The sequence below is a fragment of the Chenopodium album genome, chromosome 26 (assembly GCF_948465745.1).
Source record: "Chenopodium album chromosome 26, dcCheAlbu1.1, whole genome shotgun sequence".
Classification (NCBI taxonomy): domain Eukaryota; kingdom Viridiplantae; phylum Streptophyta; class Magnoliopsida; order Caryophyllales; family Amaranthaceae; genus Chenopodium; species Chenopodium album.
The window spans coordinates 19265009-19281896 of record NC_137859.1 but is presented as its reverse complement, the minus strand read 5'-3'; the positions used below and the strand labels follow the sequence as shown (position 1 = coordinate 19281896).

At 34.4% G+C, this 16888-nt stretch overlaps 1 protein-coding gene and 1 pseudogene across 1 annotated transcript; both read left to right on the top strand.

Moving 5' to 3' along the window:
• LOC145616920 (uncharacterized) overlaps window positions 1–16888 on the top strand; it is a 192428-nt pseudogene that overhangs the window by 25203 nt on the left and 150337 nt on the right.
• LOC145618283 (uncharacterized) lies at window positions 9588–15083 on the top strand. The gene is made up of 6 exons (XM_081673059.1): window positions 9588–10678; window positions 11719–11910; window positions 12008–12247; window positions 12360–12577; window positions 13869–14123; window positions 14627–15083. The coding sequence occupies exons 1-6, from the start codon at window positions 10246–10248 to the stop codon at window positions 14888–14890; spliced, it is 1602 nt and encodes a 533-aa protein (XP_081529185.1). The 5' UTR covers window positions 9588–10245; the 3' UTR covers window positions 14891–15083.

The window sequence follows — 16888 nt, the reverse complement described above, 5'->3', positions numbered from 1 at the left end:
GAATGAAATTCCTAAGTCTTACTATTATGAAAAGAAGCTGATGTGTCCACTTGGTTTGGAGTATAAGAAGATACATGCATGTCCTAATGACTGTATTTTGTATCATAATGAGTATGAACAATTGGAGGAGTGTCCACGATGCAAGCAGTCGCGCTACAAGCGCATGATGAGTTGCAATCCTGGTACGACGGGACCTCCTGCTAAGGTGTTGTGGTATCTTCCTATTATTCCAAGGTTTAAGCGTCTATTCTCAACTCCAAAAGACGCTACAAACTTGAGGTGGCATGCCGAGGGAAGACAAAAAAAAAAGAATGCTGAAGCATCCGGCTGACTCCCCACAATGGAAGAACATTGATTTGAAGTTTCCGGAGTTTGGTAATGAAGTCAGAAATTTAAGACTTGGGTTGTGCACAGATGGGATGAATCCATTTGGCACTCTTAGTACCCAGCACAGGACTTGGCCTGTTCTTTTGGTGATCTACAATTTGTCTCCTTGGTTATGTATGAAACGGAAGTATATAATGCTTTCATTGCTAATAACGGGGCCTAGGCAACCTAGAAATGACATAGATGTTTACCTTGCGCCACTAATTGACGATTTGAGGAAAATGTGGGAGGAAGGGGTTTCTTGTTTTGATGCTCATAAGAACGAGATGTTTACATTGCGTGCAGCCCTTATGTGGACCATGAATGACTTTCCTGCATATGACAAGCTGTGTGGGTACAAGGTTAAAGGGAAAAAAGCATGCCCCATTTGTATTGATGACACATCAAGCATATACCTTAAGAATTCTCACAAAGATGTGTACTTAAGGACTCGAAGGTTCCTTAGGCGTGATCACCCGTACCGTAGGCAGAAAAAGGCTTTCGATGGGACAGTGGAAGAGGAGATTGCGCCTAGGCCATTGACGGGTGTTGAGGTTTATGCTCGAGTTAAGGGTATACGAACGGTGTTTGGAAAATATGAAAAAGCTCCGATCTCAACAGCTCTTTTTAAAAAAGAATCAATCTTGTGGAAGCTTCCGTACTGGAAAGAACATGATGTTAGGCACTGCCTTGATGTGATGCATATAGAGAAGAATGTGTGTGATGCTCTTGTGGGAACGCTTTTTAATATTTCAGGCAAAACAAAGGATGGAAAGGGTGTACGGTTAGATTTGCAAGAGATGGGGATTCGTCCGGAATTATGGCCTCAGGACAAGGTTAGAAAGGGGAAGGATAGAAAGGGAAAGGAACCAAAACAGGAAAATGTAAATGTTTCGAAAAAAGGAAAGGGGAAGAGCAAGGGAAAGGGAAAGGCCGCGGATGCTTCAAAGAGTAGAGATGAGGGTCAAGGCAAGGTTGAGAAGAAGTATTTACCACCGGCTTGCTACACATTGTCAAGGGTAGAAAAGCGGATGTTTTGTGCATGTCTTTACGGCATTAAGGTTCCCTCTGGGTACTCATCTAACATGAAAAGATTTGTATCCTTAAGTGGAGAAATGAAGTTGACAAGTATGAAATCCCATGATTGTCACATGTTGATGCAAGTAATTCTACCGATTGCTATTCGTGGTATTTTACCGAAGCACGTGAGGGAAGCTATTACAAGCCTATGTTCGTTTTTCAATACAATATGCAGCAAAGTGCTTGATCCTTGTACACTTGATGCTTTGCAAACGGATGTGGTTGTGACTTTGTGCAAATTTGAGATGTATTTCCCACCCTCATTTTTTGACATAATGGTGCACCTCATTCTTCATTTGATGCGTGAGATTAAGTTGTGCGGTCCAGTTTTCCTAAGGTGGTGCTATCCTTTTGAAAGACACATGGGCACATTGCAAGATAAAGTAAGGAATCCGGCTCATCCGGAAGGAAGCATGATTCAAGGGACCGTGAGTGAGGAGATTGGTAATTTTGTAGCCGACTATTTAGCCGTTGTTGAACCTATTGGTCTTCCTACTTCTCGACATGAAGGGAGACGGGATGGTCATGGCACAATTGGGTCGAAACGAATGTCACGTGATCGAGATCAGTTCTTACAAGCACACCTTTATGTGTTGCACCATCTTGCAGATGTTCACCCATATTTGGATGAGCACATGGCTAGTTTGCGTGATGAATTTCCATCGAAAGGTGAAAGGGCACTAATGCAGTTGCATAATAAGAGGTTTGTGAGTTGGTTTAGTGAACGAGTGATGAGTCGTTTGGATGATAGTGTCACCGATACCATAAGGTGGCTTGCTTATGGTCCTAGGGATAATGTTCGCTCATTTGAGGGATATGACATCAATGGGTACACTTTTTGGACAGAGGGTCGGGATTTGAAATCTTCGTCGACCCAAAACAATGGAGTAACGCTTGTGGCATCGTCAAGGGAGTTTGCAAGTGCAAAGGATAAAGTAAGTTGCTCTTTTTATGTGATTTCAAAGCTTAGCCACCTAAAACTAAGTATAATTGACATGTTATGAGAAAGAACTAGCTCATTAGTTAAAAGAAAATGGGCAAAGTAGAAGTCATTTAGGCCTTATTTAGGCCATTTAGTATGAAAATGCGTCCTAAAACTTAGTTAGTTGCTCTATTTCTGTGATTTCAAAGCTTAGACACCTAAAACTAAGTATAATTGACATGTTATGAGAAAGAATTAGCTCATTAGTTAAAAAAATGTAGAAAATGGGCAAAGTAGAAGTCATTTAGGCCTTTTTTAGGCCATTTAGGATGAAAATGCGTCCTAAAACTTTGTAAGTTGCTTTCTTATGTGATTTCAAATCTTAGCCACCTAAAACTAAGTATAATTGACATGTTATGAGAAAGAACTAGCTCATTAGTTAAAAAATGTAGAAAATGGGCAAGGTAGAAGTCATTTAGGCCTTATATAGGCCATTTAGGATGAAAATGCGTCCTTAAACTTAGTAAGTTGCTTTTTTATGTTATTTCAAGGCTTAGCCACCTAAAACTAAGTATAATTGACATGTTATGAGAAAGAACTAGCTCATTAATTAAAAAATGTAGAAAATGGGCAAGGTAGAAGTCATTTAGGCCTTATTTAGGCCATTTAGTACCAAAATACGTCCTAAAACTTAGTAAGTTGCTCTTTTTATGTGATTTCAAAGCTTAGCCACCTAAAACTAAGTATAATTGACATGTTATGAGAAAGAACTAGCTCATTAGTTAAAAAAATGTAGAAAATGGGCAAAGTAGAAGTCATTTAGGCCTTATTTAGGCCATTTAGTATGAAAATGCGTCCTAAAACTTAGTTAGTTGCTCTATTTATGTGATTTCAAAGCTTAGCCACCTAAAACTAATTATAATTGACATGTTATGAGAAAGAATTAGCTCATTACTTAAAAAATGTAGAAAATGGGCAAAGTAGAAGTCATTTAGGCCTTTTTTAGGCCATTTAGGATGAAAATGCGTCCTAAAACTTTGTAAGTTGCTTTTTTATGTGATTTCAAAGCTTATCCACCTAAAACTAAGTATAATTGACATGTTATGAGAAATAACTAGCTCATTAGTTAAAAAATGTAGAAAATGGGCAAGGTAGAAGTCATTTAGGCCTTATATAGGCCATTTAGGATGAAAATGCGTCCTTAAACTTAGTAAGTTGCTTTTTTATGTGATTAAAAGGCTTAGCCACCTAAAACTAAGTATATTTGACATGTCCTGAGAAAGAACTATCTCATTAGTTAAAAAATGTTGAAAATGGGCAAGGTAGAAAACATGTTATGAAAAATGCGTCCTAAAACTTAGCAAGTTGCTCTTTTTATGTGATTTAATTTTTTGCATATTTATTTACACATGTTTAACTTAACTAATTTATTCTAACATAATGTATATATATTCCAAGTTTTTCAAGGTACTAAAGGGTGATCCGTTAACAAGCAAGGACCTTAATGAAGTACGAGACATGTTGGCATCTTTCATCACTTTCAATTTGTAAATGTTACATCATTTTGAATTTACACTTTGTTGATTAAACTTTAGACTACTTTATTTATTGTTAGTAAGTTAGTATGGTGCAAATTTGTACTTATGTATATGATAATTTATTTATTGTATTGCATTTGGTTTTTAATTATTAATGTATAAATATATATTTATAAATCTTGTTATATATAATTATATTACAGCAGAAATAATAGCAGCAATAATTGCAGGAAATATAGTAGGAATTACAGGAATTATTGCAGGGAAAAAAATATATTTTTTCCTCTAATTGCCACCGGTTAACCGGTGGCAATTGTCTGCCATCCCTCCAAAAAAAAAGGCGCCAAGGATAATTGCCACCGGTTAACCGGTGGCCAAAATAATTAATACCACCGGTTAACCGGTGGCAATTAGTTATTTTGCCACCGGTTTTGAACCGGTGACCTTTCTTCTAGGATTTGCCACCCCCCAAATGACCACCGATTCAAAACCGGTGGCATAGGGGGGGTTTTGAACCGGTGGCCAACTAGTTTTTTCGCCTAGTGTACGGAGCATCAATTAACTCTCTCATTTCTCTTCTATGCTCTAGCCTAAACACTAGTCTACCCTTCTCTCTTTCAAAATACCTTCCTTAAGCACTCCAAGGAGTCCGTACTTTACCCGAGGTTCTATCCTTAAACCACGGCGTGAAAGGTAGAATTGTTTGAGGATTTGGCCCCAAATCAATTATACTCTATTTTATTTAATTTAATTCCATTTTAATTATTGTTTAATTAATTTTCCTTGAAGTTACTAACGCGTTTATTGTTTTCATAGTAGCAAGCAAACAAAATCAAAGTAAGGAATCATGTTCCTTTTATTTTTATTATTTTTCTAACGATTTTATATTGTTGGATTTATTGCTATATTGCTTCCAATATTAATGTTTGTTTATTCTATTATAATTTATGATCACCATATTGCATGTTTAAAGGGAATATGTAATTGAAAATCACGACTAATAAGATAATTTGGACAACCGGTTTAGGTTCCTTTTTAATCTTGTTGTTTTAATCAAGTGATCACTAATATTTTAGAATCATATGTTGCATTAATATTGAACCAATTTAGCATAATAATAGTTTGGAGCGAATTGAATTTTGTTTGTATCCCTTTGAGATCACAGGAATTCTTTTCACAATAAGAATCGAGTAGAGGCCAATACGGGCGAATGTGACTCCATGACTCACTTTGTACCATCATCCCCGATCCTCCTTTCGTGGTTCCGAACCATATGGAGTTAGTAATCTCATGGATTATGAATGGGGTGTAACCTTCACGGGTCAATCGTTGTTGCCTTCGTTGTCCCTTAATCGTGGTTGCCTTAAATGATCCGTGAACGGTTTACAAGTTCCTTAAAAACTTGTTGGCGGCTCCCTACTTTTCTTGTCCCTAATCGTGTCCCTAATCGTATATGTCAATTCCCACTTCCTATGAGTGTCAAGCATATTCACCACGATGCTTTAACGTAGGCGCACTTCGAACGACGCTTACATTATCACATTTTTTTTATATAATTTTTACATGTATAGAAATGAAGATATGTACGTTCTAAGACGCGTATTGTAGACTATGAAAAGTTAAATGGGCCAAAAATAATATGGAGAAAGGGACTATTCATTACATATATAAATCACAATAGACAATCAAAGATAAACACGAGTCAACATGGTATAATATTTTTAGAATAGAGAGAGTAGCAATTAAATTTGTAAAATTTGCTCTAATTTCTATAAAATAATATAAATTCATAAAAACAAACTCTCTCAGTTTCAATATATTCTACACATTTTTAACTTTTGTGTAAATTAAGCAAATGGGAGATTCGTGAAATAAAAATACAAAAAAAAAAGAATCATCCTTTTACTAAAAAAAAAAAAAAAAAAAGAAGTACATCTTGTTTTCATTGAGGCCATTAAAGTTTTAGGTGGAGACCGTAAATTGAGGGTAATACAGGAAAATAAAGAGAGTATGTAAGAGATTAAAATAGAAAGTAAGTAAATTATTTCTTTTAAAAAAAAGTAAGTAAATTATTTTGAAACACTCAAAATAAAAAGTGTGTAGATATTTGGAAACAAAGGGACTCCCTCAATCCCTCTCCTGTATAATTGACATGTTTAACTTATTTCACTATTTATATACTACTTTCGTTTCATATTTTTTGCAATAATTATACATTTTCTACTCACACTTTATGTCAAATCGTTGCATATAACATGAAACAGAGGTAGTACTAATATTGACAACCTTTCTTTTCACTAATGTATTATAAACAAAATTTATCATAAAAATATATTGTTAATTATGTATTAATAAAAAGGTTCATAATATCAAAATTTTTTTTATTATTTTATTAATATTTATTTTTTTTTTTTTTTTGGAGAAATCATATACGAAGTATATCTAATGTCATGTGTGACAAATATTTGACTATGTTAATCCCTACCACCCTACCTTATTAAAAGTTTAACCAAACGCTTATAAATAGTGTTATGTCAAATATATACCTTAGAATGTCTATTTATATTTATACCCTCATTTATGCATTCGAATCACATATGTGTCATTTTTTCTTTTTATTTTTCCTATTTTTATGATTAACATCACCAGGCCCCCTAGCCTAGCTCGAAAATCGAGCGGGTTTAGGCCAGCCTAAAAACGCATTTTAGCTTAAAAAAAACCACCAATAGCCCGAAAAGCCTATTTTGGCCCGACAAGCCCGCTACTTTTTTTTTTGGGTTTGGGCATGACATAAAATGTTAAGGCTGACCCAATTTGTTGGTCACCTCTATGTGGCTTTTCTTCTTTTTTTTTTTTCATTCCTACCTTTTAAAAAGTTAGAGATAACTTATGAACAATGTTTGAACAATTATACCCTTTCAAATAGTTATCTATTTTATTTTACCTTATTAATATTAGTCGACTTTTTTATTTTTTGTTTTTATTGAACTCTTAAAAATAATTTGCGGATATTTATACCCAATTTTTTTTTTTTGTTTATATAATTTCCCTCATTAATGTTAGCTAAAAACCAAACTAAAAGAGATTTTCATACATGGCTAGCTATGCGCACGCCAAAAATTAATTGTATTTATTTATTTATTTAACAGACAAAAATCATATATATCTAATTTATGCCAAATATTTGACTATGTTAATTATTCAGAAGCAGGGGAGTATTCAATTTAACTAAAAAAATAATTTAATCTTCCTTAAAAAAAAAAAATTACTTAATCAATTATTTAATTGTAGAGTCAACTTTGCAACACTTTATCACAATCATCGAAATCCCCAATATTCAAATTTTATGCATTTTATGTATATATATATATAAAAAAAAAAAACCCTATCTTCCTCTCTTTCTCTCTTATCTACTAAACTTTAGCCTCCATTTTTATTTTATAAAAGGGTATTCGTCTAATTTCACCGATGGAAAGCCCCAATCTTTATTTCTTTTAAACTTTTTGTTTCTTAGGTTATAATAATGTATCACTCGATAGAAAGAGTTTATCTCCTTTGAAAGACAAGATTTTTTCGATCTCATTCGAAAGACAAGGTTTCCCGATCCCCCTGTGAAAGACAAGGTTTTTCAAACTCCTTCGAAAGACAAGGTTTTCTTTGCGTTTAATTGGTCTCCAGTTGTGCAGGGCTACGATTGATTATGGCTAGGAATCGGGCCAAGTTACGAAATTAGTACAAGAATTTTCTTTCTCACAAAATTGCGAAGTAATGACGGATCCACTCAAATAGTTACATGAGACAACGAACCGATAATGTGCCGAATTGTTATATTTATGAATATGGATTCTTAGCCCTTCTCTGATTAATTCTTATTTGATTTGGTTAAATTCGTTTTCATTATTGTTAATTGTCAATTGTAGATGTCGTTTGACTTTAATTAATGAAATTTAGTGTCCTTTAAGACTTTTTTTTTAATTTTTTTTTAATAAAAAATACCAATACCATAACTATCCATTCCATTAATTTATTTATTATTTTTCAAAAGAGACTCCAATAACTAATAACACTTCAGTTAATGTTTTTTTTTTTTTTTTTTTTTGCGTATAATGTATCCCGTGCATTAGTAATCAATAACATAATACTAAAACATACACTAGGAATGACATGTGTCACTTCTGGTGCTATTTTTTTTCCTCCAAAACTATATTCACTTTTATTTTTTTTTTATTTTTTTTATACATTTTATTGTAAATATTCTTTATATATATATATTTGTCAAATAATTTTATTGTGATTCACTTTCCTCATACAAAAATATATTTGTGATTCAAATATTTTTCATATCTTTTATTGTATATTTTATTATTCTATGTCTAAACTATTCAATCTATAACGCAATATTATTTCAAAAAAAGAAAAAAAAAATCTATAACGTAATATTAAAACAGACACTCAGAAGAAATCGACTCTAGAAATTACACGTCTCATAATTTGGTACCGATTTTTTCTCTAAGTTTTTCAACAGTGACATCAACTACTTATTGTAAAATATACTAAAAATATTCATCAAATCATTCACTTACTTAAACAAAATGTATATTTGTGGTTCACATATTTTCCATAAAATACTATTCTGATGTCTATTACTTTGTATATATATGGAGTATATATTATTTTCTAATCCTTATGTAGTTTCTATTCCTTCAAATTTTCAATATAATATATATGCAGGAAATTTGTAGCAAAAATTTTAAAAATGACGCGTTTTACAAATAATTGATTCATACTTTATTATTAATATTACTATTATTCCCTTTGCTTTCTTTTGTTATTCATGTATTCTCTATTTAGAAATTTCAAAATGTTTTTATTTCTTAGTAGGATGCGGCTTCCTAATAGCATAATTATTTTTTAACAATATTAATCTTATTTGATATATTTTTAATTTTTAGCTATTTATATATCAAAAGCACGACAAATTATATATGTTTTCCACTGTCCCAGACTCAGCTCAGCTCAGCTTAGTTCAATGTGAACATGCCCTAAATACACTATAATAATTATTTGTGTTACAATCCCATAGTGTTTAATATACAATTTTAAAATAGTTAATTATTTAGTTAATAAAAGAATAATGATATTAATTTCTCATTAAAATTTTAAACTTATTTATCTAATTTACTCTGTTGCCATTATATTTCATGTTCCATTTCATTTTATACATAAAAAAAAAAAAAAAAAAAAGTACAATGGTTATATCTTTTGTCCACATGCATTATACAAAATATTTTATTTTTGTTTTTTAAAAAATACTGTATTGAATTATAAACAATAGTAAAATTAATTACCGTGCATGACACGTGATCTAATCTAGTTTAGTACTTTTACCGAACATCTAGAATTTGTTATATACACCCGGTATGGTATACACTCGATAATTTGAGCTCTCCTGAACATCAACCGCCATCGGTGAAGAGTAAATAATGAAGCAAGGACGTGGCCGTGACTCCATAATGGTGGTCCCACATGGAATAGAATTCATCCTTAATTCGAAAGGCCCGGTCAGTGGTGGAGGCGTGGAGCAGTTGTTGGTCGGTTTGGGGTCCATCTTCCATTACAAAATTCCTCCTTTTTACACTTAAACACTACTTTTTTTTTTCTTTTTTTTTTTTTTTTTTTAAACAAGGGTTAAATTTCTGTTTTGTTGTGGTTTGTATCAATTTGTTTACCAAAAATGCTAGTCTTTCAGTCTCTCTCCCTCCCTTTTTGCCTTTTCACAAACAATTGTTTCATTGCTGTAATGATGCTCTCATTTGCCTGATTTTGTGGCCCTTCTTCTTAAACTCTCTATCTTTCTAGTTTTCTGGGAACTCCATCAGTTTTTCTTATCTTTTTCTGCTATTTTATTTGTTTTATTTTTGTGGGATTTGAAAAAGACATTGATGTTTGTGATGCTTCATTTTCAAGCAAGGCTGATTCTTTTTAATTTCTGAAAATACCCCATTAAAAAAAAAATAAAAAAAAATAAAAATCCATCATCTTAGCTTCTGATTTAAGCTTAACCTCCAAAATCCCAGTTAATTCCTTCTTTTTTATTTTTTGATTTCATACTCAAAGCTTCAAATTCAAGCTTAAATCAAGTCATCAAAGTTCATTAGTTGATAATTTAAAGTTTTTATTTTTATTGATTTTATCTAAAGTACAAAAGAACCCCAGAAATTTTTTACACTCAAGTGTTAAATTCAAGTTAAACCCAGTTTCTATTTCGAACCCAAATCATTAGAAATTTCATCGCTTGATGATTTAAGACTGTTTTTGGAGCTTCAATTTGATGCAAAAATGGCAGATATTGGAAGGTCAGGTTCATGGAGAGATGAACTAGCTAGCTTAGTAGATGATGGGCTTAGATATAATAATAACAATGGCGATCCATTTGTAGCATCACCAATTCCATCATTAGATAATCCAAAACAATTCAATTTCGATGCTCATTTCGAAGGAGATACAAGGGAACAAGAGGAGGATTTGAAGGATCAGATCAAAGGGTTTGCTAAAGCATGGGGTGAACTATTGTTAGACCTTTCTAGAGGGTGTAAAGACATTGTTCAACAGAGTTTAGTTGCTGAGGATTCTTATTTTGTTCAGAATTTCGGACCGCCTTTAGCTAAGATTTCTAATAGATTATGTTTCTTGAATGATTATCTTCCTGAAGATCGTGACCCTGTCCATGCTTGGCCTGTGATTTTTTTCGTTTTCATCCTCGCTTTTGCAGGTAATCTTTGTTCTGTTGTATTGTTTTTATTTGTAATTTGTTAATTAATTCAGGTTTAGTAGTTTAATTACTTTGTGTTTAGTAGTTTATTGTTGACTTTACTGGAGTTGTCAAGGTATTGTTTATTATGGTGGTGTATTGGGAGCCATAAAAAAGAGGCACTGATGTAGACGGGATTTCATCTCATGTCTTAAGTAATGGTACCGGCCCCTAGAAAAAGCTGGTCAGCACCCGAGTAGTTTGTGATTTTATGTTATTGTAGTTTTGAGATGGATTGATTTCTCTTGTCATGATGTTGATACCACTTTTTTTCATTGTACAATCTCTTGTCATAGTGATTGTGTTACGTAGTGATTGCAATATGGAATCCATGATGATAGAAATAACTGCGCTTTTCTTATGAAGAATACTTTTTTTCTTTCCCTAATGCTTAATTGGTGAAGTCAGTGTATAGCATAATAGAAGTATCATAAGATAGGTATGATACTCTCCTATGTCATTTTGGCTCTTTATGTCACTTCACCTATCCTAATTGGAAACTCGGTACTCTGATGAAGTCATAGGTATTGTATATAGACACTTCACTTTAGGACTGGAAAAATGCAAAATTTTCACTAGTTGGGCGAGTTTGCCTCCTGGACACATACCTCTGACTGACGATGATTGATTGATAGTTGAGTTTGAGTAACACAGATATTCTTCACCGAATTGGATGTCTCAAATCCTATACTTAGATACTTCATTATTTATTTTCGGATGTAGAGTATAAGAGTGTTTCAAATTATCATATTTGCTACTTATATAGGGAGACATTTGTAGTTAGCAGTAGTTTCTGTTATAGATCTTACTAATAGTATGGTTGTAGCTGTTTACATGTAGAGACTTTCTCTCTAGCGTGATCTGTCTTTCGATATTTATGTTATAGTTTTACTTATATTTTATGCGCTTCTGGTCTTATCTATGCTTTTCTGGTGTATTCTCACCGTTAATCTGTGAGAGCTTTCAAGTCTGAGTGTCTGACAATCTTGAGTATCATGCAGTACTGAATGTAAATAACGCACACCAAAATCCAGCTCCAATTGTGAAGAAAATGCTTATACATCCTCCTAGTGCTAGCACTGTACTACTTCCAGATGGTCGGCATATAGCATATCTTGAACAGGGTGTTTCAGGCAACAGAGCTAGATTTACACTGATTTCTCCACATGCGTTTCTTTCTTCAAGACTTTCAGGTATATAAGCAAAAATGATATAAGAGTTTTGGTGAACCTTAGAGGACTTTTGCCTGTTTGTTTTACCCTTTTGTAATTGGAAGTATTTGCATGAAAGGTATACCTGGAATCAAAGCCTCCCTACTGGAAGAGTTTGGTGTTCGTTTGATAACATATGATCTTCCCGGCTTTGGTGAAAGTGACCCTGACCCGTCACGGAACCTCAACTCATCAGCCATGGATATGCAGCACCTTGCTAATGCTTTGGCTCTGAAAGATAAGTTCTGGGTGTTTGGACACTCTAGTGCAGCAATGCATGCATGGGCAGCAATCAAGTTTATCTCAAACAGAATTGCAGGTATAGATACCATGTCTAGAGGTCAAAGATCAGTGTCCAAGCTTTAGCAATGTAGTATCCTTGAGTGACTGAACTGTTTATGGTGTTTTGTTTTATTAAATTAAACTGGCAGGTGCAGCATTTGTTGCTCCTATGATCAACCCTTACGAGTCGAGCATGACTAAGGAAGAGACAAGTAAGACATGGGAAAGATGGGAGCAAAGAAGGAAGTTCATGTTCTCCACAGCCAGGAGATTCCCCAGCTTTCTTTCTCATTTTTATCGCCGAAGCTTCTTTTCTGGAAAGCATGGAACACTTGAGAAATGGTTCTCTCTGACACTCGGGGAAAAGGTATGTTATTTTTACTAATGTGGTCACTTGTGAAATAATATGTAACTAGGGAAAAAGATGCGAAGTAGATATCAGGCAGTTGTTTTATGCCCTTGGTCCTACTGATTTTCTTGGTACTTGTAACCTGTGCTTCTGTGCTTGTTACTTGTAACCAATGCTTCTGTGCTTCCTGACTTCCTCTATACATGTACTTCCTTGTCCGTTTATCATTTATTAGGGGTCGTTTAGTTCAACTAATTGGAATGTAATGGATTGGGAACCCATACCATCGTAGTATGAATTGAGAACCCCATACCTTGCTAAACTTGTTTGGTGTGAAATTGGAATGCATTTATATCTAGTTAGGGTTTATATCTAGGGTGGAATGGATTTAAAATCTTTGGGGTGAAGGTGGGTATGAGATTGTACGGGGTTGGAATTGAGTTAGTATGAGATTCCATGACAAAAGATGCTCAACCAAACATTGGAATGGATTCTACTCGATCCCAATCCATTCCAAAGACCCAACCAAACATCCCCTTAATCTGACTATCATTGTTACAGCCTGTTTAGGTGGTAATGAAAGGAATGATAGTAATGAATTTATATATAATTTGGTAAGAATAGTGGCATGACAATGTTTATGCATTGGAACTTCGTTTTTACAAGTCCATGCCTGTTTTAGAACTAGTAGAGGTGTTTTATGAAGGGAAAGAAATATTTGGGGGTGGACATGCATTCGTAGTACTAAAATTACTGTGTATTTTAACTACATTGCCGTTACCTTCCACATTGACATATGGCTCTTCAAAAAGCATTTTAAATTTATTGCCGTTATTAGTCCATTACCACACCTACCCAATATGCAGCCTTAATTTTTTAATCACTACAACCTCTACTAAAGTAGTAATAACTACAAATACTATGTATTGCTGTAAATAAGTGTTGCTTTAGGTTAGATTCATCTTTCCGTCCATAGACCAATTACGGTTGCCATCCACATTGACATGATGCTCTTTTAACAAAATTGTTTTGAAATTCAGCTGCTATTACCACACCTACCCAATAGGTCATTAATTTTTGTCACTACAAATTCTAGTAATTAACTACTTGCTACTGCTTAGCTTTATGGCAAAGTTGCTTTCATGGGACTCTGTACTGCTTTAGATAAATTTTTGTTTTAGGTTAGGTACATCTTTCCGTCCTTAGACCATTCCTAGAGAACACATTATGCTAGTGTATTTTTTTATGTGTAGACAGTTTACATGATGCTTTAGGCCTTTAGTAAGCCGTGATCATCACCCTTATGCAGGATAAGGCTTTGATTGAAAAGGAGAGTTTCGAAGAATTTTGGCAGAGGGATGTGGAAGAGTCTGTCAGACAAGGTCGTATGAAATCATTCATTGAAGAAGCCGTGCTACAAGTGTCAGACTGGGGTTTTAGCCTTGCAGACTTACAGATGAGGAGGAGGTGCACGGGTACAGGCATCCTTCCATGGCTGAAGTCCATATACAGGCAAGCCGAATGTGAATTAACTGGATTTTCAGGGCCAATACACATATGGCAGGTTTGTCTCATAACTCTTTTTTTTTCCTCCCATCCACTGCTTTTCTATCAATCGTTTCTATATAACACATTTTAATATTCGTTTTTCAATTTCATAGCCTCTGATTTTCCAAATTGTGTCATTATGTCTTTGATTGTAAAAAAAAATCTGTATACATTTTGGCAGCACCTGATATCAGCTAAAATGTTTGAAATGTTTCCAGCTTTGTTAACGAGAGGACCATTATTTTTTCTGACTTTCTGGAATTAGCTTTAACTTATTATACTGAACAGAACTTATGCTTACTAAATGCTGACCTACACACATAATTGTTAAAACTGTAGGACCTATTTTTTAATTTGTTGAAGACAACCGGCCAACAAGATTGTGGTTGATAATTATCATCTATTTGTCCCTCTTAGAAATGTCAAAACTTTACTTGCTTAAGGACTGACACAATGCTCAAAATTCAATATATTTTACTTGTTTTTTAGCACTCCACTGAAAATGGTAATTGGTGACAGGGCTTGGATGATCATGTTGTACCACCATCTATGGCTCAGTACATCAGCCGCATCCTACCAGGCGCTACTTTGCATCTGCTTCCGAGTGAAGGTCACTTCTCTTACTTATACTTCTGTGATGAGTGTCACAGACAAATACTGTCCACACTTTTCGGAGATCCACTGGGTCCCTTGGATTATATTACAGATCTAATAGATACAGACCAGTCTTTGGCTAACACACCTGAAGAAGACGCACATGGTGCTAATGCCTCGCAAGAATGAGACTTCATACCATTTTTTTTTTCTTTTTCCCCATTACTTTTTTGTTCAGCACTCTGGAATGTTTACTTGTTTGTTAGAGTAATGTTGTAAATATGCTAGCTTGCTTGGCCCTGTGGAGTAAACGAAATGAGGCATAATTACTACCCTCACTAAGAATCCGCATAATATAAATCAGAGATGGTGCATTCTGGTTCGGGCTGAAATCTTGCTTATTAGTACTGATCACTTTTTACACCAAGTTAAGTTTCATCTTCCCCAATATTCTTAGATTTAGCACTTTGATATTCAGGCTGAAAGTAAGTGAATCATACTGACATAGATAATACATTCAAGTCAACTCCAATTTGTTTGTTACACCAATTGGATTGGTTAGCCTTGTATTCTAACCTTACTGGCCTAGTGGCCTGGTTTAGTTGATGGGCTGATGGAATACGTTCTTGTCTAATGAAAATTTTTGCAACGACATCTTAAACGGTAGTTTGTCAACTTCAAAAGATTATGTCTCAACCTGAAAGATATACGAAGTAAATGAGTAATATACTAATATATTATCATTGTAGATCCTAGCCATGGCTAGCTATAGGTGCGTTAGCTGTCCTAGTTTTAATTAAGGGTGTGACGATTATAATCAATAATCTATCTGTTTCTTTTGCCTATTTAGTTGTTACACAGCTTTCAATTCACATATCTAATCAATAAAGGGGGTGTTTGCGGACTCCTAGGCAAAATTTGTTTGTGAGTATAAAATAGAGAGAGAAAAAGTTAGGTGCATGCGATGACGAGAGAGATAGAGAAAAATGATAACCTAAAAAGGAAAGAAAACATTTGTTGCACATAATAGTTAACATCCATTTATAGTATATGTTGCAAATAATAGTTAACAAAGGAAGTATTATATTCACCTTATATTCATTTAAAGGAAATTGAGTTCAAATTAGTCAAGTTTAGAATAGCTAATATTAGTTCATAGTAAACAAGGGCTACCCAATCAATTAACAATAACAACTAAGGGGGCGTTTGGTTTGCGGATTATAGGTATGAGGTATGGGTTTAGAATTACCAAAACCCATACCATATGTTTGGTTGTCAAAAGTATGATTTTTAAACCCATACCTCAAGCCCATGAGGTATGGGGTTTAGAAACCTTGGGGGGGGAGGTGGGTTTGGCTCATTCCATTCCCTTAGGTATCAAATACATCTAACTCAAGTTTAAGTGATGAGGTTTAAAAAGTCCCTCGTCTAGGGTTTGTATGTCCCTCGTCTAGGGTTTGTATGTCCCTCGTCTAGGGTTTCGTACGTTCGTGATTTCTTTGCTTTTTTCCAGTCAATTCTTGCTCTTTCCCCATTAATTTCCCTTGCTATTTTAGCCCTGATTATGGCAGAGGATTTGTTGAATGATTTTGAGAGAATAAAATTAACAGATGAAGAATCGAAGGTAATTGGTGAGAATTCGGGTGATGTGGATGATGATGATACGAAGAACCAAATTGCGTTATCATTGGTGGGAAAACTCCTAACCTCTAAGCCTTTCAATGTGGAGGCTATGAAGAATACTTTGATCTCAGTATGGAAATTGCAGGACAATGTTTCGATTAAGATGGTGGAGATGAACTTGTTTGTTTTCCAATTCATTAGCGAGGTAGACAAAGAGATGGTTCTCGATGGTTGCCCGTGGTTCTTTGATGGGAAGTTACTCATTCTTAAGGAAGTAAATGGTGATGAACAACCCTCGGAGGTTGTTTTCAAGTATGCCCCTATGTGGATTCGAATGCTGGATGTTCCTTTCAGCAAGCGAAACAAGAAAACATTGATTGAAATAGGTGATTTCTTGGGTACTTTTCTGGAAATAGATGACACGGATCCCCTAGGGTGGGGGGAATTTGTGCGTATGAAGGTGATGATTGATGTTGAGAAGCCATTGAGGAGAGGGTTGTTCTTGGCAGTTGGTGCGTCAAGCTCTAAGTGGGTTTCTCTAAAATACGTGCGGTTAGATGAATT